The sequence below is a fragment of the Opisthorchis viverrini genome (genome assembly GCF_000715545.1).
Source record: "Opisthorchis viverrini unplaced genomic scaffold opera_v5_12, whole genome shotgun sequence".
Classification (NCBI taxonomy): domain Eukaryota; kingdom Metazoa; phylum Platyhelminthes; class Trematoda; order Opisthorchiida; family Opisthorchiidae; genus Opisthorchis; species Opisthorchis viverrini.
The window spans coordinates 1876772-1900310 of record NW_008751668.1 but is presented as its reverse complement, the minus strand read 5'-3'; the positions used below and the strand labels follow the sequence as shown (position 1 = coordinate 1900310).

At 45.1% G+C, this 23539-nt stretch overlaps 1 protein-coding gene across 1 annotated transcript in view; it reads right to left on the bottom strand.

Moving 5' to 3' along the window:
* Window positions 1–720: 720 nt before the first annotated feature.
* Window positions 721–23539, bottom strand: part of T265_01144 (hypothetical protein) — a gene marked incomplete at both ends in the record, with an annotated part of 60183 nt that continues 37364 nt past the window's right edge. Inside the window, 4 exons of the mRNA XM_009165105.1 lie at window positions 721–1521; window positions 11176–11828; window positions 13981–14171; window positions 16616–16801. Coding sequence (XP_009163369.1) covers window positions 1334–1521; window positions 11176–11828; window positions 13981–14171; window positions 16616–16801 — 1218 coding nt within the window. The remainder of the gene's footprint in view (window positions 1522–11175; window positions 11829–13980; window positions 14172–16615; window positions 16802–23539) is intronic.

Below are 23539 nucleotides of genomic sequence, written 5' to 3'. Positions count from 1 at the left end.
CTATCTTAAAGTCAACATTCTGCGGATCTGTTCTACGTCCAGTGTCTAACGGATGTACTGCCATGGCTGAGTCTTTGACGAATGCTCGGTGTTCATCCAAATTCCTTCGTTGTTTGTCTATCCCCTTTTCGTCCTCCACTCTTTTAGTAAGAAAATGCAAGCGAAATCAGCTTCTAGGAAGTTAGTAATACAGGAAGCATGCATCTCTGAAACACACAAGGGACTGCATTCTCCTCCATGTGCTATGTTAAACAAATAGTTCATTTTCCGCATATTCATTAGATCTATGATTGCAGGAAGTCCGAGGCTGACTCGCGTGGTTCCAGTTTGGCATCATCATCAAAGAAAGCAACATTGGTGTTGGCACTGATGCTTCACTGCCGCACAACCATAAGAATGAATGAACAAATATGAATGCATATGGATATGAATGAATGAATGAGAATGAATATGTCATGGAAGCACTGTGGAAAGAAACTGGCAGCACGAACGCCACTGACATCGATTAGCCGTCATTTCTTGCAACGTTTCCAGACAAGCATAGACGGGGTCACGGGATTCCATCCTGGAAGGCGTACAACAGCAACAACACACAAACTCTTCGTGATCTCTTTCACACCTTTCTGCCAAGTCATGTGCTGTCCACCTCGCGGTTTGCACCATCCTGAACCAACAAATCTGACAGCCTGATGCATTCACGACCAGATGTAGAAGATGAGATTTGCAAGAACATATCTAGAAGTGAAATAATGGCGAACCAACATGGTCTATAATGTCAAAATATCTTTTAAGATGAAGAATCAACCACTTTCCGTAGACAGCAAATAAAGTGAGATCACAGCAAGTGACTTCACAAACATCTGGCAGCGGGAATATCGTATGTACATATTCGACGTATTCAACGATGAGGAAAATGAGCAAAGGTAGAATGGAATGAAACTTGGTGGATGAGAGAGTATGAAGGGAAGGCGTATGTAGTGGACCATATGAGGGAATTGAGGGTATTCGGTATCCTTTGAGTGAGAGAAACCGAGAAGAATAGACCACGTAGGTGAACACAAACTGATGTTCGTATGATCAGTGAAAAAAACAAGTATCAAAACCCCTGGGAACGCAGTGAAGTGATGGGCATAGATCTAGCACATGATTCACGATTGTAAACAACGTTCCTATGACAAGTAGACCCTCCGTTGGAGCGGTGCGAAAATAAGAAAAAAAAAGCTATTCTTGTATATGATACAGAAAAATGGCGTAGGGAATGTTATGAAACAAACAGATGCACTGGCCCGAAAATACTATGTAGAAAAAAACCCCCACTGAATTCGTGGAATTTTCAGTCATTTGTCCCTGAAGAGTAGTACGGCGGTGGTGGATCCTCGTGTTCGATGGAAGAAAAGTATGGCGTCAGATCTACTTGGACCTGCATTGATGAACCAGATGGCGGAGTTTGTGAAAGCAGGTTGGGGTCTGTCCGAGTTGATACTCTGGGTAGAGTGGTGTGTGGACCGAAGAATATTTCGTCTGAAATGATCCAAGAAGCTAACAGTTAGATCGGTAGACGTTTGTGGATGAAAAGTGTAGGTCACAATCGAATTGTGAATCACACCGAAGGAAGCAACAATAGAAATATGACTGACTGTTTCACGGCCCAGTACGCCACCAGGGTGTACGTACCTGTCATGAATAAGGCAATGTTGTATGAGAAAAACCCGTTTTGGTCAATAAGCGGTGGGGAGCGAGCAACAAGTGTCACCAGGATGCGACGGATTAGTCTGTCCTCCATAAAATGCTGTCGAAGCCCAGGGATGGCATCCTAATCAAATCTGCTTGACTTGCCTTCAAATAAGGTAGTTCACCCGGGGTGTTCTAAGGATGGGGTGCGGACGGCTCTATCGAGTTGGGCTTTGTGTACAATCAGTCCCGGTGCCCCCGAGAGATAACACATCTTCTTCTGATAGGATCATACCAATGAAATATGAGGTGCTAGTTGCCGGGTGACTGGACATAACACACGACCACACGACATACTGAGCCTCCCACGTAATCTCATGTAACCCAAACGGTATGTGAACTACAACTGTGATTACCATCACCGAATATGATCACCATGTACTGGTTTAATTTTTCGAATATTTAGACTTTGAACTAGCATGGTAAACAATCGCCTTTCACTCAGTTCCCTCTCTTAGCCCTTAACCTTTAACGAGCGTATAGGATAACAAGCAAATGTAACACATACGCTTGCGGCCCTCAACAAACAAATACGCTGTACACAAGAGAATTATATATAGGGCCGTGGCTCCATCTCGCCTCATACCACGTGCGAGTTTTTGGGGACTACGAAGCGCCAATTTCAAGGAACAGAGATGTCGATAAGCGTTTCAGCGCTAGGTCCAAAGAAGCGCCTCTACACTGGATATCGACAGACACTGCTAAAACATGACGTCCCTGCGAAATGAATAAGAGACGAAACTTCACTTGTTTGTTGTTGCTCACCAACAAGACCCAACAGATTCATCCCAAGATAATTTTTACCAGCAGCTGCATTACCTTTTATGTAAAACAGTGATCGTGATCGTAGGTGAAGATCAAAATGCACGGGTTGGTCGTCTCCCTTTGAATGGGATTAGCTTGGATAGGGCATTCCAGTCTACCCATTAGGATAACCAATCCTAACCCAAAGCAAGTCTTCTGACTAAGTAAGCGCCGTTCAGCAAGTTGGCGCAGCTGCGACTCAAATGGACTTCAAAACAATGGGTTGAAGGTGGCGAGATAACCGTTTTGATTCGAAGTACGCATCAGTCTACGCGAAGGCATCGTTTAATTTTTGTGGTCTTATAAAGAAACAGTCAAGTTTTAAATGAAAGAGTTCGCGAAAGCTGCCAGAAGGAACCGGCAGTCAGGCTTGCTACTACCCGCGTCCTCCTTCGAAGACCAATATGGGTGTCAGGGCGTGCCCAGACAAGAAAAAGTACATGTGCAGAGAGTGACGCATCCCCAAGGTCACCATCGGTACGACGCGTCCGGAAAGTAGGTGAGTTGGCGGCACCCACGAAACACGGCTCTCACCAAACGGCTTAGCAACACACGACCAGCGTAGTGGGCATGAGAATGTTCACGACCGGAACATCACCGTTGACTGTACGGAGCGAACACGTGAACGGCCATATTTGGCCAAGTAGTCATCCTATATGTTTACGCAGACGCTCTGTACGTTTTGTCCTGGCAATACAGCCGTGTCCGCAGTTCTCTGTCTTCTCCTTATCGCGTAGTCTGGCAGGCGCAGTGCAGGCGTAACCCCAATAGCTCGGCCACCGCAAGATACAACACTGGGGAAGCCAGTCTCAACACCTGTCGCTGAACTCGACAACACATCAACCACGGGATCTCAGCCCATTCATTCAGAGACTTGATTCGCGCTGCCAGAAGATGATTTGAAGTGAACATAACTCATTGTGGAGACTATTCACAAAGTTGTCGAAAACTCTTCGACAGCTAACGACCGGCTTCGCCCATCTTGGGGCTCATCAGGTTGAAGTATCACCTTCTTTGTTTGGGATGCGAAGCTCGGTAAACTAAGCGCGTCGACAAAATGGAGTCTGCCTCTGTTTGCGGGAATCCGCGTATATTAATCCATCTCTTACACACTGCCTACACGTGCCGAGGGACTTGGTGTTAGCTAGGCAATCCATCAAATTGATAGCATGCACATACAAAACCTATATCAAGTGTTAGAATGATTAACCGAGGATTCCCAGTCGCACACAAGTTGGTTTCCAATTCAGTCGTCTCAGCCACTGCACTGGATGGTGCCTGCCAAATACTTCCAAGCAACAGTATTAGTAATTGTGTAGAGAATATATTGAACAGAATTGTCCGACGTTCCAACCATCAAGGGTGGCTACTATCTTGGAGCGAGAACTGAGCGTAAAGGGTTGCCAGAGAGGGGAGCTACAGACCGGTCAATGCTCTGTTATGTAGGCTGTAGTTGGTGTGAATTCTGTACGCATCCTGACAAGTTTTCTACACAATGTGTTGTGTTCACAGCTGAAACCTGACCTTCGGGTTGAACCACCCGGTCACGTGAAGTCTGTCTTTGTGAGTTTGACTAGACCGGTACAGATTGCAAATAACTCGACACACTATCAGGTCGGTTGACGCACGGTGTCGTGCGAATGACATGGGATTTGGCGCAGTACCTCTACGCAAAGACATCGAGATATGCACACTAATAACTCTCGTCTAGACAGTCTCTTGTGCTGGAGCAATTATGTTTGTAAGTCCACAGCGAGATTTTGCCGCAGGCTTGCATGTCACCCAAGCCGGCTCAGTAAGCCTCACCTAATGCATGGACTACGATAGCTGAGCCGCACTCCGGCACAAACACGCATAAAAAACCTCTGGACATGCATGAATCGCACACCAATGACACCCCATATAACTGAGCCTTGATTAGGCTTTAGGCACTTTTTGCTCTCTGTTACTGTCCTCTGACAAGTCGAACGGTCAATTTTTTCCATTCTAAGCCTTAATTGTGACCCCCCAGTATTCCTGTTACGAAACCTCTTTTAGAGTCCACCTCGGAGAGTTCCTAGAACGAAAGAAACCCACGAACTGCTACGAAATACAAAAAACACCAGGAAGCACAGTCCGAGACGAATTGAACTCAGTTGAGTTCAAAGAGATACGTTAGACGTATCTCTAGACGCTCCGTCTATTAAAGCTTGGGACGAAGAAAGAGCCCCTATTCGATAAAATGAATTATTCGTAGTCACTACTTTAGGAAGACTTTCGTAGCGTTTGTCCTAACTATCTGGGGATTCGTTTTCCATGCCCATCATTTCGTACAGGTTATGGAAGCTGCGAATTCGAGAACATGGGTGTCCGAATTGAATCTACGCCAGCTGGCAGAACGTCAATACACCAAAAACAGCCCCGAGATTGTGGAATTTCTCGGATTTCTAGCGAGTCACTATGAAGGATAGTTCAGTGAAAACCGGAGCGGGCGACCTTATGAAGGTCAGTATACAAGGAAAGTTTAGGCTTGCGGCCAGCTTTTGTCATCCTTTGTTGTGTGATAAGGCTGTTCCATATAGTCATACCCCTTGAACTTTACCGCAGACTTTACCACAGACAACGGCGTTACCTGTTGTTGGCAGACAAGGACTAGCAATGACCTAGCACGTGAAGTAACACGTTATGCTATGTGTTTTGCACCCTATTAGTGTGGAGTACTACTTAAGGCTAGTGGAATCTAAACTTGTGCTCGACCGGGCCGTTGAGAGGTTAGACATTAATAACAGCTTTGCCTAGAAAGCTGTACCACAGTTGGTGGTCCCATTGCAGAAGTGATGTTAGTATAGTTTCCAAAAGTGAAGGGTGGCTTTTGCTGAACTGAGACACCTGTGGAATTGATAGGACACGAAAAGCAGGACATACGACGCTACAGTTCGCGTCGTTTGGAACAGTGAGAGAGAGCAAGATAACAATGATGAAACAAGGCGTGTGTTGAATACTTCTAGCTGATGACTAAGCAATATCGTTTCAAGGCACTGAATCACTTGGCGTGATCCCCTGGGTTCTGTTCTCAAGCAATTGTTCCAATCGGGAAAGAAAAATAGGGTTAGAAACTGATGACCTGGTGTAGAGGTATGAAGAGACTCATAGAAAGTTTGGCTTCTGTGGGTCCAGCTCGCCTGCCGGGTTGAAGCCACGAGAACAATGGGTGTTATTGGAAAAATATACTTAGAAACTGCCAGCCGCCGACATTACTTTTCCCCAACTAGGGCCACTCGTGGGATCCAGTCAATATAGTTAAGGAATTTTCTCTTCAAGACTCTAACGGATATGGATAAAAACCTACCTAATGGATAAAACCTACCTAGTGGATAAAAACATACACTGGAGTGTAAAACGAATTAAATATTCCTTGCACCAATGCACCACTGCATGCCGGTAGCTGACGCATTGGGTAATGCTTGTCACATGGAAGGTACTGGTGAATGAACAGGTGAAAACTGACATATGCGGTCAGTGTGGGTTGGCCGAACGCTACTCCTGGTGTTGATTCACCTGGCAATCGTGAGACCGACAAAAGCTCATTCGTTCTTTTTGCGTCAGGTGCTCCGAATGAGCGGAGAGACTTATGAATAACCTCAGCACATTAGTTAGTTCAACTATAATGCGCTAACGTGGTCTTTGTCACTTCGAACATACTTGGACGGTAAAAGTATCTTGAAGCCAAGGTAGGTAGGACGTACACAATGAACAGTGGTCGACGCTGCTCAGTAGCTATCGATTGCTGTACAAAGTAGAATACCCCGACAAACTGGAATGGCTATCGGGTGCAGGTTCAACTGCAGTGGCTGGCATATGGTACAATTCTATGAAAAGTAGCATATTCCTTATCGAGAACTTGAGTCAGCAAATTACATTTCCGTTCGAATAAGTTCGCGTTTGCAGACACTTTTTTGCCAGGACGGGGAAGCTGCGCTATTTTTGAAGGTATTTTCCTTAAAAGGTTGCACTGACATTAGGTACAAAGTGTAGCTGACAATCTCTACAACTTATTATGGCCATTTTGGCGAATTTTATACTAGAAACAAGTGCAACGTGCCCCGAATCAGCTTGCTCTCAACAAATATAATTCATACAGGATTTTTTATGGAGCGACTTGGAACATGAAACCCTTGGTTCGCACAACACATTTTGCAGGTACTCGGTTCCATCGGGGTGTTTCGACGAAGTTGTCCGGGAAGATGATTGGAACATTTATTGGCTACTAACAAAGTAGTAAGTAGCGCAAAAATCATCGTGTACTATTTTGCAACACAGTAAGTGAGGGGACTCTGGATACGGATCCAGTGACGGTAGCCCAGCTATGGACGTACAGGTTGTCACATCATGGTTTTCATCATCGTACGAAATACTGCCCGGTTAAAAGGATCTACGGAGGGAAATAGTTCCCCGATCATCTTAGTCGTAAATACATGGAGTAATGGGTAATGGGCGAGTTGGAAACAAATACAGAGACCCAGATGCAGTGCTTCAACATTCGAATGAGATTCGAAGCAGAGTAGGGTTGTTTTTTCAAAAAGGCGGGGAAAACAGAGCACGATAGTCGTTGCGGTTGAGATAAAAACTAAGGTCGAGTCAACTGTCACAACACTGGCATGATATTGTCTACGATACCGTTATACATGGTCCGAATACTGAATTGTTCAAACACGCCTAGAGTGTGACTGCAGACGGGATATTAGTTAGGTGGTAGTCGTAAGTAATATCGAGACTGTGTAACACAACCGAAGTAATTGGTCTGTAACACGTTAGATTATCTCTCAAATTAAATTCGTTTTGGTCCGGAGACAATAAAGCAACAGTTTAGCCAAAACCTAGTTTTTAGCTCGGGTTCTTGGCCACAAAGATGAACTAAGTGGCCGAAAACCATTTCGTCTAGGTGAGAGTAGGCTATTATCCAAGGTTAAATGTCATACCCATGCAAAAGGCACCAGATATTTGTGGTACCATCCACTTCTCATAATTAATCCCCACAACGTCCGCTTCATCCAGTCAGGTGTACTTGAAAAGACATTTAACTGAATCGAACATCTGCATTTGATCATTCTCTCGCGTAACCACGATGGTCACCATCCAAAAGATTAGGCTCACTGGGAGATGAGTATCAGTTCTGAAGCTCTGTTACTCGGACCAGATCGAAATGAACTGTCACAGAAATATATTCGTGGCTTATCTTTCAAAAATGGTGGTGGTTGGACAAGCCGATATGACCGTCAGCTGTAAATAAGCCCGTCTAACGGTGTGATTAACAGCCTACAACTCATGTTTTGAAAGGAATGACGTGAGATTGTTTAGTGCTTCAGAAGTTGTGCGCACTATAATCACAGAAAATACACATAGTCTGTTGAACAAATGGCACGAATTGTAAAGTGATCTGCACGTCCGTACATTCGCTTCAACCTATCAGAGTGGTAATGGGCTTTGTTGGAATAGCTTATTGTGCTCAATCTCATTGGCCTCACTTTTCTTAATCCTTCTTCGATAGAAATTCCCGGTCCAGGTCAGTAAGCGGTTACTTGTCCTCGCACCTGACTGTATATGCAGTTCAAATCGAAACCGGACACCTAATCCGTACGGTGTGGATAAAATGTAGCCATTCGGCGTATTCACTAGTCTTCCGAGAAATGACACGGGTGGAGTAAGGATAAGTAGATAGATTTTGGTGAGTATTGAGTCGAATGGCGTAGAAAGGTCACTGATGGTCCTCGGTGAAGCTATGACGTGAAATACATCGCCAAATGTTCATTCAACTCTCCGTTTCAACGTACAACTCAATAAGTGTGCGCAAATCGGTTTTCCAGCCTATGAACACTTCTATTGAACGCTGCAGGCTAGAGAGGATGGGATAAGTGGTCCGAACCAGCGCTTATGGCAACACGGCCACCACTAGTGACAGTAGGCTGAATCGGGGAGACTAATATGAACGGCAGAAATACAGTATGAAGTGGATCATTAGCTAGGGGAGAACGAGCATAACCGAGTTAGGTAAACACGCTGCTGATAGCCTTCGAAATCGTGGAAGGCACAACTGAACAACCATGTTACGTACTGAGGGTGATTGGTAGGGTATAAGGTTGTTTTTGGGTAAATTTTGAAGTCTAAGAGAACAGTCGGACAGTTTGGATCCAGTCATTTGTAAACCTAGGATGAAAAGTCAGGTGTTGTGAGTCTGATGCTTCATAGGAAGAAATCTCTGCGTGTAAATGGGACAGAGGGCCGGATACTTCTACCGGAAAGAATGACGTAAGTGTTGATTCTTTTCTACTCTTATTCTGTACAAAGCGGTTCCCCGTTTTTGTTATTTCGGTTTGCGTCTATACCACCTTCCCTATTTTTAACACTGACATCGCACGCGTTGTTTAAGCCAACACGTGGTTTCGTTGCCTTGAGTGGGTGTGGATTTTGGGATCCGTTAGTAATTAGCAGGTCCCGGACCGGTGTATTGAAGCCGAAGTAGTCCCACGATTTAAGGTTTGTATTGTTTTATTATTTTATTATTGTATTTATAGTACTGCACTTGCAGATGAACCTCCATTTGAACGATTTGGCTATTGGAGTTCTGCGCGTGACTCAACGCGGTCCAACAAATTGCTGGAAACAATTTATAGCATGTAAACAAATCACAGTAATGTATGTAGATCACCGAGAAAATCTGAGCAAAAACCACACCAAAACGAAGAAAAACGAATGGCGAAATCTACCATCCTGCCGAGTTCGGTATACTAAGGCTCAACACGCAGTACCCACAGGCTATTTGGGCTGAAACGCCAAAGGCGGAGGATAACTATGAATAACTACCTGGGGAAATGACCGGGTTCCCCCTGTGGACAGTCTTTCCAAATTCCTGTTTGTGAACGGTGAAAAGAGGGCACACATGGAGCAGTGTGATACGAAAAGTTATATACCATATGATGACCTTTAATTCCGTTTTTCGGTGGCAACGTCAAGCGATACCGGAGAAAGTACTTCCACAGTTTCCGTCATCCCCATTCTACTTAAAAACAGGCCAAAAGCTTCTCGATCGATTGATCATGCATTTGACCAGTACAACTTTTTGTCTTCAATGAGTGACTGTCAACTCTTCACATCTTAACACAATGTGATACACGGGACGTACGTAATTTCCACGATGCTGATTCTGACAGTGACCAAAAGGATGAAACTGCCAATCAGATGGGGTTTTCTAATTAGATATGTACTCTCCAAAGCAAGATGTGTGGTGGATAAGGCACGACGCCGCTTGTGTTATCCATATCAAATGAAGCGGTTCGTAAAACAAAATGGAACACGATGTCTCATAGTACTGTGGACAACTTTTTACGCTTGAACAGCATACCTATGGCTGCGCGCACACCAACTACAACGTACCACAGAACGCAATAATACTCGCCCATCAAATGGCTCATGTACCGAACAAAGGCTGGTGCAGACAGAAAGGTGAGTTGCGCATGCATGTACATCCGTGAGCTTCAACCTATAGAGGAGTAGCTTGATTCGAATGCCAAATCAAGACTTGCTACAAATGTGGCATATCAAATAACGTGTGTTTTCAAGCAGATGAAATTTCCCACTTGGGGTAACACGGACGATATAATCCCATGCGCTGCCGAGTCGCATTTGTTGAATCTTCGATTGGTGGCTAGCTTGGTGGATTGCTATCCCTGCTGCCAAACTCCCAGGATTTCATGCATTAAACCTACATAACCGTCACTTACCGTCGGCCTAGAGACATTCAGTTGTACAAAATTTTAGCATATCGATTCTTCTGCCTGAACGCGCTAAGCTTCCCAGTGCCGCGGTGCATGAGACGGCCGAATTCGACAGAAGCACGCGGAAATAACGTGTCATCACAGCAATACTCCATCCCCCCAGCGATCTGCCCTCTGATACGAACATGAGGCTGTGCACGCCATTGTCAGACCATTCGCCTTTCTGTGGTGCAATCACCCCTCCCCTAGGATTGAATTCGGTTGGCCTTCTCAAAGCTGTTCGTAAATAGTTCTGGATACCAAACAGCTCTTTGGCGGAAATGCGAACTCCGTTTAGTATTGTCAAAGCCACTCACCTTTGAAATTCGGGCAAAACTGACTTGAGAGATGAGCCATCTGTGCAACGATCCGGTACAAACGTTCAGCTCATATTCATGGAGGTACAGCAATGAGACGTGCTACATGTGTATAATTGACGGGAAGCCTGCGAATATCATACTACGACTGGTATGGCGATGTGAAACAGAGAGAAGAGATCGCTTCTGCCTGAGTCGGGAAAATTTCTCACTCTGGGAAGAAACAAAACAACCACTATCGTCTGGATTACTTGACGTATTACGTCTGTGGACAAAGAAAAACACGTAGTGTGGCCAAACTTTGATGATAACGAATTTTTTCTGGGCAGTGGTTGATAAAATTTTAGTGTGAAAATTACTGTGTTTTGGATCGTAAGACTGTTTGCACCACGTTCCGATATTCGGTACACTTGTTTAACCCGAGTGGCAAAATCCCCACAATATGCCAGCGAAATGTGGCTCAGTCTATGGACGAAACGAGTGACTTGACTAGAGGTGAACTCAAAGAATAACTTTTAAGAATATCTACTTACCATCAATAGCTGGTCGATTTCGGTGTCCAAGATGTCGTGGCCCACTGAGGGATTGTGCACGTACATGAGGATCGACGGCAGGCCAAATACCTGGAGTTGAAGGTGGTCCAGCCTCATCGTCAAAGTTGCTCGAACCTCTTGTACCATACCGAACACTGGGTCGATCATAGCCGTAATTGATTGTTTGCGTTCGTCGTCTACGTCGACGAGAGTCAATCGCAAAGCCAGGTGAATGACGCAGATTGATCATTGATATAGGACTAACCGGGGCTGCCGTGGACGGCAAATGGGAGGACGGTGGAACACCACGGAATAAACGTCCGCCTACATTGAACAACTGTTCCATACGGGATATAAAGTGTGTTGGCGTTTCTAAGTCCTCCATATTAGCACTGGGCAACGATGGTTGCGAGCCGCCTTCAACCTGTAAGCCGTTAGGGGTCGTAGCAGGCAGGGTGATGTGTGAAAGACCTGAGGAAATACTAATTCCATCAACAGGTGAATGACGCTTAACTGGAGACAGACTGACAGGGAATCCAGCTAAGTAGGCCTCCAGTGGCAACCGTTTCCCGCGACCGTATATCTTCGTCATCAGATTGGCGACGGTGTCCAAACTGGGGTTGAGCATGTTATTCAGTGTGATGAACAACATTCTGGACATGTGAGATATAAAGATTATACAGAGAGGAGTCAGCTATAAAAAGTCACAGGAGAAAAGCTGCATGACTCAGTATATCAGTATCGGGAGTTTTCGAAAAAGTTTGGTGACAATCGGTAGATTTATGGCTGGGTAACGTTTCGCTTTTGACACAAAAGCTTCGTCAGGCCAAGTGACTAGGTTCCGAGGTTGGTCGAGATTTAAGGCGGAAGGAGAACCAATCAGCTAAGTCAAGCTAAATCTCTGTTGGGTGTCGGCCGAGGGATTTTAGTGTGTTAGAGTGGTTGAACAAGTGTTGGGTCGGTGGGGAAACCTACTTGTGTTTGGGTCCATCCAATGGTCTAGTTCTTCTGGTTCGGTTCATTTGATGGTTCCTCTTGAACTTCATTTGAACCTTCTGTCATTCTGTGTGGGTGAGCTAGTACTAGGAAAGTTGTGTAAGAGGGATGATGTGACCTTTGGTCGGTTGGGGTTTCCACCCCCACCCCTCGGTTTATTCTAATGATCCTAAGTGGATTGACAACCACACCGTCACGTGTCAACTCGGCTTATCTGAGACCGCTTTCCATACGCTCGCTAGCTACCCCGATTCTATTCACGTTGTGATGCTTAGTAATTTCCACCGCCTCGGCTATCAGCCGCTGTGGTGTGAATCGCAGTCCCCGTCTTAAAACTTCCACATTCTCCAGATCTATTCTATGTCCCGTGTCTGAGGCATGTACCGCCATCGCTGAGTCTTTGACCAGCGTTTGGTATTCTTCTGCATTCCTTGGTGGTTTGTTAATCCTTATTTTATGCTCACCAATTCTGGTGTGCAATTCTTTGCAGTTTGTCCTATATAAACCTTAGCGCAATCGTTGCAGTTACTTTTGTACACAGTCCCTAGTCCTTTCAGTCGGCAGGGAGTTGACCATTCTCAGTGAACAATTGTGTGTACGTCAACGGAGACCGAAAATGCGATTGATTGTCCGGAAACACTTGATCAAGAGGGTGTTATGTGTCAGAGTTACTTTGGAATTTCTCTCCTTCTAAACTTATACAAGACCTCAAACTCGTTGAGAAATTGGAGCGGCTTAGGAGGAAGTGCAACTGAACTGCCCGAGATGCAGTTTGGTTTGGTTGCACATTCAATAGCAGTATTCTGCAGAAGTTTCTGTGTAGTATCGTCGCTAGTTCGAACCGGACTCAAATGAAGTGTCAGACTCAGAGTGCGACTGTCGAACCAATTTCGATTTCATAGGCATACGTCTTTCCCAGTAGTGTGCGCTCGAATAGAAATCCATATCAGATTGGTAAGAAGCATATGACCGTACGTGCTGCGGAAAATCACGGCAAACTACCTGAAATAACAGATCTAAAGGCTTGTCGAACAATTTCCATGTCAAACCTTCAATAAAATGATAAATGAGCACTTAAATTGCTCGTGACACAAGGCACGATTTTTTTGCGTTTGAAACAACTGACGGGCCTCAGTGTCTCGATTTGATTGGTGAAATAACATCGTTTGGGTGCAGACTTGTCATATGTGCTGCATATCACAAACACGGACTGAAGCCTTGCTATGAATGATCGATTCAGTGGAGTCGAACCCAACGTGTTCACATTCTTACTGGGCAGATGCACCGTAACCTTTGCGCCAATAAACTGTCGCCACTGGGTGTCGACCAAGTGGCTGCTGATCTGTTCGCCGAGCCGGTCAATCGACTTGCAAACGTTTCATCGCCATACAACGGGATATCATCAGCGAGCAGGTCAACAGTCCAATAAACTCACCCGACAAATTACCAAACTGTCACCACTTTTATGGTAGAGATATGGATCAGGCATCGGATCCGAGGGCGCCCTCGAAGATCTTCAACTACATGGCAAAACATCCATTGGGCCACTGAGGCCGTTTAGCTGAGAGTCATTTCGATCGCTGTTCTTTTTCGATAGCTGTCCCTTTTGGATACTGAACAGGGTTTTTCTTACAAAACGTACGCTTTCCTTTCAAGCGACACCGCCATGGGTCGCGAACATCTCTGTTAGTAATAGCTCGAGGCCTAATTATTGGCCTTCTCATTCGGGGATACAGCGGAATTTCACGAAGAAAAAGCAGGATTCACAATAGTGGAAAAATCGACATTGCTACCTCACATGGGACTTACCTGGGCAGGAGCGCAGCTACCGTCGTAATTACAGTGAGAAGCCAGAAAGTACCGTCGTTCATGGCCACAAATATCACAAAGTATGGATTCTCCGGAGAGATTCCCCTCACAGCTAGAGCGTGATAGACCATGGTGAAGAAAACCCAGGCAAACAAATAACTGAAAATCAGTCCGATCCAATGGAGATAGACCTGTAAGGGGGGTGGAGAGGATAGTTATACTTTGGAAGAAAAATTGCTCGGACATGGGCTGAAAGAAATTAACATTACTATCGGACTTCATGCACTGAAAACAGAAGGCCACCGTCACTTATTGGACTGAGAAGTAATTTCAGCTAGTTAGTTTCAAACCACAGAGCGAGGGTAAGTTGCACATTATTGTTCATCACTGACTCTAAGTGGTCATAGTTCTCCGGGACGCAACACGGTGATTACCATGCGACAATGNAACCTATCACGGTGTCCCTATTCAAGCAGGTAACATCTGCTGACATGACTGAGTTTATTGATAAAAGCCTTCACCATAAAGTTAAAATCGATCATTTTTGGTCGTTTCTGCTCTACATATGGCTGGACCGAAAGGGTTCTGCGAACCAGGCGACACTCAGGAGTACAGAGTGCGTGGCCTGACCAGTATAAGCAATGGAGTGCGATCGACTCGTTTGCCTCTTACCAGAGCCATCTAACCTTCCTCAACATTGCTGTTCCGATGTTCTCATCAGGTTCGAGCACTGTTTGGGAGGTACTTTTGGCTGAACATTGAAATTGTTCGCATCTTTAATGTGTCTCAATGCTCTGATTCTGAAGTATAAATCAGAAAGGGTAGCGCTACCGCGGTGTGTAGGAAATGTCGAGGGTTTATATGAGACTTACTGACCTTCTCGATGTGAAAAATGCTTTGATCCAGCGATGTAAACCTATGTCCCACGTCGACTGTCTGAAGTCCAAGCACGAAACGTTGTAAGTGTCAAGCGCGCAACAAATCTTGTTGTATAATTAGTTAAAAGGGTGTGAATTTCTTAGCCATCTGATCCAAGAAGAACACCATTGTCAGCGCATTCTACGTGTCTGCATGAATGCCTCGTGAGCATTTTGAAGCATCAAGGGATAAGCTTCGAAACACTGAGAAGGGAATGGTGAACGAAGAAAGCCTTGCCGCGAGAACTCAGAAACCTGTAAGTAACCGTGGGGCTGTCGTACATGATGTGACATGAGAATATGAAAGACACGTTTCATTGCCAGAGTCTCTGGGGGCCAACGAAGTCAAGATCAACACTGAATTCAACAAAAACGATCGGCACTGATCATGCGACCGAATAGCGCTGTTCTAGCATCTCTCTCCAAGTGAAGATATGAGCAGCGTATTTTAAGTGATCTAACTGGAGACACCCTAATTCGACTGTTCTGATGATCAACCAATATAGGCAGGACAATGTTACAGAGCATTTTAGATACCATGGCTAGCGGGCTAATGCCATGATAGTTTTCTCTTGCTGTTCTTACAAACATTTTGAACATTGGAAATGCCATGGACGAAACTCATACTCATTTCATATTTGTTCAACATAGCCTAAGGTAGGCATGTCATCAAGGTTTCGTTACCTGATTTGACGACAGCGGAAGGTGAGTCATCTAGGTCAGGTACCTTGATGAGTTGAACCTACGAAATTTGACGAAAGAAATTTTTTTGTTGACGGGGATTGGTTCCAATACCCTATTCGGACTCATGTGGACCTTACCGAGTTCAACCGATCGCTCAAGACAACAATTTTGGAAATCATTTGCAGGTGCACCCGTTTTATAGACCATTACACTGAAAACTAACTTTCTCTGGTCGGTTGACCGAATCAGCCGAAATAAGATGCGATTATTTCCTGCAACAAAGGACTTCATATCCTGGGTTTCCGGGAGCCCCAGCAACTGTTGTCAGTATTCGGCTAACGAGGAATCTACGTACTGATCGTCGGTTGTGCGAACACGGCACGATTTGATACAGGTTTCGTTAGGTCATAAGCCCGAGTAGATGGTTGCAACGAATGACACGACAAACTCTTCTTATCTTTTCCATTAGTGTGTCTGCGCGTTACCAACGTTTTCGAAGCAAGCTCAATTCAACATTATTGAGCTACACAAACCCTTTGAAGATGACTTTGTATTCGAACTGATAGGCATGCCTTTAGGATGTCACAATCACAATGAAGTTCCATACACCAGATGAAGAGGAGACCGTATGTCGATAATCCACGGTCATATGATCCAAATGAGTCCACGTTTGGTCAACCGTAGTTGCCTTCAGATAAAATGGTGTGAGCGCTTGTGCTCAAATCTCATTCTGACTAGGAAGAGATGACATTCGGCATACAACCAAAGATTCCTCCACCCATTAGTCGTGGGACATTAGCCCCAAAGGAGGCTTCAAATACATTTCGTTAAACCAAGGAACGTAGTACAAATCCACTCAGAGTGCGAAGCACTGCCAATGCTTTCGGAAAGCTGCATGGGAGCAACGATGTTGACAGAATAGATCGGGATTGTCAAAAAACAGATACTGAGTAGAAAGAAACAGATGGATACTAGAAATAAAAATAAAATTTTGCGGTGTGCATAGACGAACGATTTGCTTGGCGCTCACTTACCCATGTCCTAGTTTCCAATGCGGCATGGATCAACGCGCACAGTACCAAAATGTTCATCTGTAATACTCCGAAGCGCCATAAAGTCATGGTATTGTCCGCATGAAATAAGTAAGGTATAAAAAAGATGATCAGGGACTGCCACACAGCATCGAGGATGTTGATCCAAAACAACCACGGGCGATAGGCCTGGAGAGAAAACACGGAGGATATTGCGACGGATGAGCAAGAAAGAAACGACTTGGAACGCACAAAGAAACTCGTCGTGTTCGGATGGAAAGCGAAGTAATTTGGACCAAGGGTTGACTGGTTTCACCAGCGACCATAGCGCTTTTCGTGTGAAAGGAAGACCGTGCAAGATTCCCGTAATCACACCCAGAGCCCAAGTACACTAAGATGAGTTCCAAATTTAAAGGCTAACCTCGGCATCTAGGCTGCTCTGGTTTAGGTCTGAATGGCCTGGCAGTACCTTAATCCTCGAACTTCTTTCGTGTGGCACCCGCGTATCAAAAGGATGTTACAGCTGAACGATCAGGTGACGAAATGGTTCAGGGGTTAAAGGGAGAATCTACTGACTGGAAGGTCCGTGGTTCGACTCTGACCCTGCTTCTCAACTCCCCCTGTCTAGGCTTGGGCAACCTGACAATATCTCAGCCCTTGTGCTTCCTTTGAGTGGCGTGGCAGCTAGGCACCAAAATGGTATTGCAGCTGTATTATTATTACTACTATTAAGATTAGGGTGAATGCTTATGGTCATATAAAGTTGGGATACATTCACAAAAGTACAACTCGCAACAAAGAGTAAAACGATGAACACCGGTCTCGAAGAGCTTCATCATGTCAGTTTCGTTTCAAATAGGATTAAACCTGATAAACTATAACCACATACAGTCATCTCATGTTACTCAACGCCAGTAACATGTGTGAACTTGGCAAAAAACTGCAGCAACCTGATTCCATTATCTTTGAAGACCAAAGGAACAACATCACGAATGCAGTGAAACGTTGAACACTAATCGTCAGATTATAGGCTGGTTACTCGGCACAGTAGGGAAAAGAAACTGTCTGAAATCCAGGCAGATGGAGTGCAGGAGTGCAAAGACTTTCTAAGCTAATCTAGCCCGTCCAACCTGATGCCTTTGCGCCATTACAGAACACACAAAAAATTCACCCACAAGATCCAACATCCGATCTGTCTGTGAAATAAAAACTGGTCATGCTAAATCCACATCAGATTTACGGTCGCTTGATGCAAAATTCTGTGACATGTATTTGACAAATTTGTTGAACAACGCGACTCCCGGTGACAATAAAACATGTCAGTCTATAAGGGTTAGAATTTGATAAATAAGCGAATCAAATGGTCCGGTCGGGAGGGTAGCCATTGGATAATCCAAACTGTATACAAATCGCTACGATCTGCTGGGACGCACAGAAAAAATGTGATGACCAGGGACACGTATTCAACCGAAAACCCCCCGCAACCTGAGTCTCTACTATGCCCACCAGTTCCAAGAATCCACATGGAGCACTGCCACCCCAAAGCCATACCTAGAAACAAAATGATCTGATGGATATCAGCGACTAAGTGGTTGCCTGCTCTTTTTCTCTAACACAGATCAGTGACGCCCCAGCGTCAAGCCAACTAAAATTTTTAAAAGATGCCTTGACAGGAATCTCGAAGGATCAGTAAAAGTATAACGGGGAGTTGATGTGAAGTAAAAATGTCCCGAGGAGAGGGGTATAAAACGCCTCGGGGTAGATACAGGTCTACCTTAACATCAGGTCATCGTCAGATGTCTGTGTCAGAACGCGTCCAGACATGGGAAAATTACATGTGCAGAGAGTGACGTATCTCCAAGGTCACCGTCGGTACGACACGTTCGGAAAGCAAGCGCGTTGTTGGAGCTAACCGAACACGGTTTAGCAACATAAGACCAGTGGAGTGGGGCTGAAATTGCTCACGACTCAAATACCGCCATTGGTTGTACAGAACGAACAAGTGAACGACCACATTTGGCCATTTAGTCATCCTATATATTTACGCAGAAGCTCTGTATGTTTTGCCGTGACAATAAAGCCATGTCCCGAATTCTCTGTCCTCTTATCACGTAGTCCGGCAGGCTCAGTGCAGGCGTAACTAATAGACGGCCACCCAAGACACAAGTCTGTCGCGGGATTTTAAGTTTCCCACCAGTTCATCTAAAGCACTGTATCCGGGATGTCTTAGCACGAGAGGGGTTCAGACGTAGAAAGTGCCGAACACTATCCGTGGATAACCACCCACAACCGCTACCATTACTTAGTTCACAAACCTGTGGAGCTGCGTTCAAGGTTTCCTATGCACATGTAAGATCGGTTGCGACCTTATTAGCACTAGAAGAATTGAAAATACCACCCAAATACAACAAATCACCCTCAATTCTGACCATTCTGGCAATAAACTGAAGTAGCATGAGTTATATCGTATTTGACAAAGGATTTCAGGCTTTCTGAAGTATGTGAGGGAGCCATTTGTACTGGTTGCAGCTAGAAGCGGTTCATACATGAGGCTTTTTGGAAAACACTTGTTCCGTTGTTAAGAGGTTGTCAGAAGAGGTTGAAACTACATGTGTTGAGTATAGAAAAATGTTAAATATGAGACAAAACTGACCTCGCTACTAAAAACATCTAAGGATCCCACGATAAAGCATGTCCGAATCCACGAGATTAGCTTCGTTGAAATAAACTAGGGGAAAAACACAGAAACCCGGTCATGCTAGGGTTGCCGTGCTTGCAAAACAAAGCCTTAAATGATCACGGAGACCTAGGGAAATCATCAGTGCGCGGTTGAGTGGGCACCTTCTCCTGCATGTAGTTATATAGTTAACTGATGATTTCTCCTCGTATGGTGAAGAAACGTTTGCAAGTCAAGAGCCAAGCTCGTTGAACAGATCTCTCACTGTGATTGGTTGGTTGAGGAACAACTTTACCCTAATTTTATTGGGTTGTTTACGATTTGTGTTGCATTTTGGTCCGTATTCATTGCACTCGAATGGGTCGTTGAACAGCTTTTCTTTCGGTAGATTTTATCACAGTGCCGAACGCTCTGTTGACAAACCATGCTGTGTTGTAGTCTATCTTTCTCCGATACGACTGGTGGTCCTTCTATTTCATGTTGAAAGATTTCCCATCATATGCGGTTTAGAAAGCGATGTCTTCGAGTGAATTTGACGTTTCTTTGCACTGTTCATCGATTGGACACCGGCATCTAGAGAGGTGTCATGTTTAAAATGTCCGCGAGATGTCGTTATCCGGGGACAGCTCACACCAACTTCCCTGGTACACAATGGCTCGCCTTTAGACGTTCAAATCGGTCGTGAAAAAGGGGCAGTGCAAAAATCCCCTTATGGAAAATGGATACGAGATATCTCCTGGGCCATGCGGTTCAATAAACCTGCTTTACTTGAAGCTGGCACATACAACCACACCTATGCTGAATTTGTTCGAAAAAGGTTAGTGGGACAGAGAGCTTGAGTGTATGTGGTAGGGAATGAAACGGGCGACGGTACGCAACGAAGATGTCAAGTTATCGGATTGCAACTGCTCCATCTATATGGAGATATATATATATGAAGATATATACGAGAAACTTGGTACGCCCTTTATAAACAACTGGAGAAGCTGTGATCCAACGGTCTAGCACCCTCAGTTTTTGCTCGTAAACAGTCTGCGAAATTTAACCTAACCGTTGCCATTGGTGCGTGAATCTCGAGGGCGGTCAGCCATCCATGCTACTCACTCGAAGCAAACAAGACATGGCGTTTTCCCTATTGGTTCTTCTGACGAATTTACAAACCAGGTCGACCATCGTTAACCAACTGCACTGGTGTGGGAACCGAGTTGTTCTGGTCATCAGAGTGAACCAGCCCACTGCGAATCTGAACTTGAAGACCCAGACCTTTGGGTCGGCTTCCGGAATATATTACCGCACGTCGCATTTTCGCACGAATGCGCACACTTACGCATCCACATCATGTTACGCGCCGTTGCCAGGGTAACAACCGACTTTGCGCTTTTCTTAAGCATGTCGATGTGTTACAGGCGAGTGCAAACCATTCAAGTGTCCTATACCCTGGACAGGACAACAAACCGGTGCAACAGAGTCAGGCGATCAAGAGTGCACGTTGAATCCGACCGCCTCACGGATATCGTATAGACAAGCTTGTTGAACTGGAAGAAGCAGAATGTGGACTTAGCGATAAACGTGCACGGAAAACACGGAAGCCGACGCAAGCTCACCAACCGAACGATCTTTTGAATATCGGTGCCCTTCACGTGCACTCAGGACGTGGCACCGAACTGCTGGTTTCGGCTATGTTATGGATAGAAAAGAAAGATTCAAGCTGAACCTAAGGTTGACGAAAACTCGGGGACTGCGCCTGCCTGATGAGCCCCAAGACGGACAAAACCGGTCGTGGGCTGTCGAAGAGTTTTCAGCAACCTTGTGAGTGGTTTCCTTTATGAAGGAAAGATTCACTTCAAGCTTCAGACGCTTGAAAGAAGCATGAGTCAAACAACATTGTCGATTGCAGTTGCGGCGGAAAGTATGGAGTATACCGTGGTAACAAACTTGAGCGTATCATTTTAAGGTACTCCAAAAGGCCTCAAATGAAGTTTTCTAAATTCGGAGAATAAATAACAGCCGATGATGAAAGAGCTGATACTCAACTTTAGCGACGAAAATTTGACAAACTGTTTGCTCCTTTTTGCGAACTTTAAGGTTCGTTGTGATGCAATCGAATGAGTAACAAAAAGCGTGCAGAATACGTCTTCAGTATTTGCATAGGCTTTTGTAACGTCATTGGATTCAGAACACAGCTGAAAGGGAAAAATGGAGGTTCGGCTGACAGCCATTAACGACTCTATTCCAAAACGGCTTGTTGCTACCAGACAAGCCAGGTGGTGAGTGACACAAGGGATGTCGAAAAAATGAAACCACAGCGAGGGCCTAAAGCAAATAGATGGCTCTCCACTTGACAGGAGGAATATGGAGAAGAGCTTGCTTAAACATTCAAGCGTATTAGTGCGAACATGCACTTTGAAATGTGACACTTCAAGACTACTCAACTGACCAGGAGACGCCAACCTGAGCTACATCATAGATCCTCTTCCTTAACGAGCAGTGAAGGCCCACTGGGCTGATTTGACTAAAACCGCAGACCTGGGGGCGTCGACATCCCAACGCCAGTCTCACCAGATCCCGCCCACACAGGCGGGTCGTTCTGTTCATGTGCGCACTGTAGATGTTCGAGACGGGTGAGCTGAACCCATGCAAAACAATGAAAGCCGTAGAATGCAAGTATTGTCCTTGGCCTAATCAGTCAATAGCACGATTGAAACAACGGGCTCACCAAATACCATTCTGATGTGAAAAACGCAACGCGCCAGCACACCTAACACGACGCCAATTAGCACAAACATATTGGCTGAGGGAAGTGCGACTACAATGGGGCCCTCAACCATTCGGTCGAAAGCAAGAACTGGCTGTCGTGGGGTGGTTCTGTAAGGGGTTGATTGTATTGAGCTGGTTACCTGAGTTGCCAAAGTGTTTGGTATGGCACTGCTTCATCTTGAATGACTGGGACCCGGAGTTAATCCCGACCTCTGGGATTTAACACATGAAACTTTATACAATTAGAGATTGAATTCTAAACAAACGTAATTGGCTGGCGTAACTCTGGATAGGAGTATGACAACTGAGACTCACCCCCATATTTGAGCAGAGATAGCTGGATGACTTTCGACAGAAGTAACTGTCAATCGAATCGTTCAGCTGCAGTGCCCTTTCGATGCTTGGCTGCCATGCTGCACGAAGGAGGCACGAGGGATGGGATACTGCCGGGTTGCCCAAGCCTAGACAGGGGTATTCGAGAGGCGGAGGTCGGGTTCGAACCACGGACCTCCGGTCAGTAATTCGAACCCCAAACCCTTGGTCCATCTCGCCCCTGTTAATAATTTTGAGATAGTGTCTTATTTACGGCCAGTAAGCTAGAGTTTTGTAGAATGGACACCTTCCTCATCATGTTCAACACCTGCACGGCATGGAACGTCCAGTTGTAGCAATCATCGAAAAGCAAGGATCAAGACAAGGAACGGCCGAATCTGGGATGTTCCAGCGTAAGCAACTGCCATACAGTCAAATGCTTAAACTGAAGTAACTTGTCAGCTGCTGAAAATCACCCAAGTTCATCCAGTGAATGTTGGAGTAATGGTGACCAAAATACGTGGTCTCATAATTTTACCGCGTGCTGTATGGTTGTTGTGTGTGCTATGCTCGATTAGAAAAAAGCTCAAAAGAACTGATTCTCTTTGGTCTGAGAGCTAAAATAGGTTGTAAAAATATTGGTGAATACTGTTGGCTCATCGGTCGAGTCCAGCAGTCGTTCGAGTTCGTGCCTCCGATCGAGTGATGCTGAAACGTCGCAATCAAGCGGATAATCTTTTCCTTTCCTGTTTGATTGCACAACTCCGGGCATTAGGTCGAGTTAATTTCTTGATCGTAAGTTGTGGTTATTTAAAGACCTTTCCAGACTTCACATGCTAATGAGGCTCCTTGGGTATACACCAAAATATCCTTAAAAACTTTTGAGAATCGGAGGGTAAATTTATGTACAAATGCAGCATTTGTCAATATCCTCAAGATTACCTTGAGTTATCACCAATGTACTGTACTTTTTCAAAAAGTAGTTTGCTTTTTCTGGCAGTTCGGATTCATTTATATCAATATGCTGACGTCGCTCAGCGGGTTGTTGGATCTCTTGGTGATGTACGACTGCGTAATTTCTGTTGTTTTCGCAATATCCCGATGGTTTTTTCCTCAAGGACGCCAGATGTCAGTTTTCACAAAAAGTCTCCTTTGCAAAGGAATATTTAACTTAGCTTAGT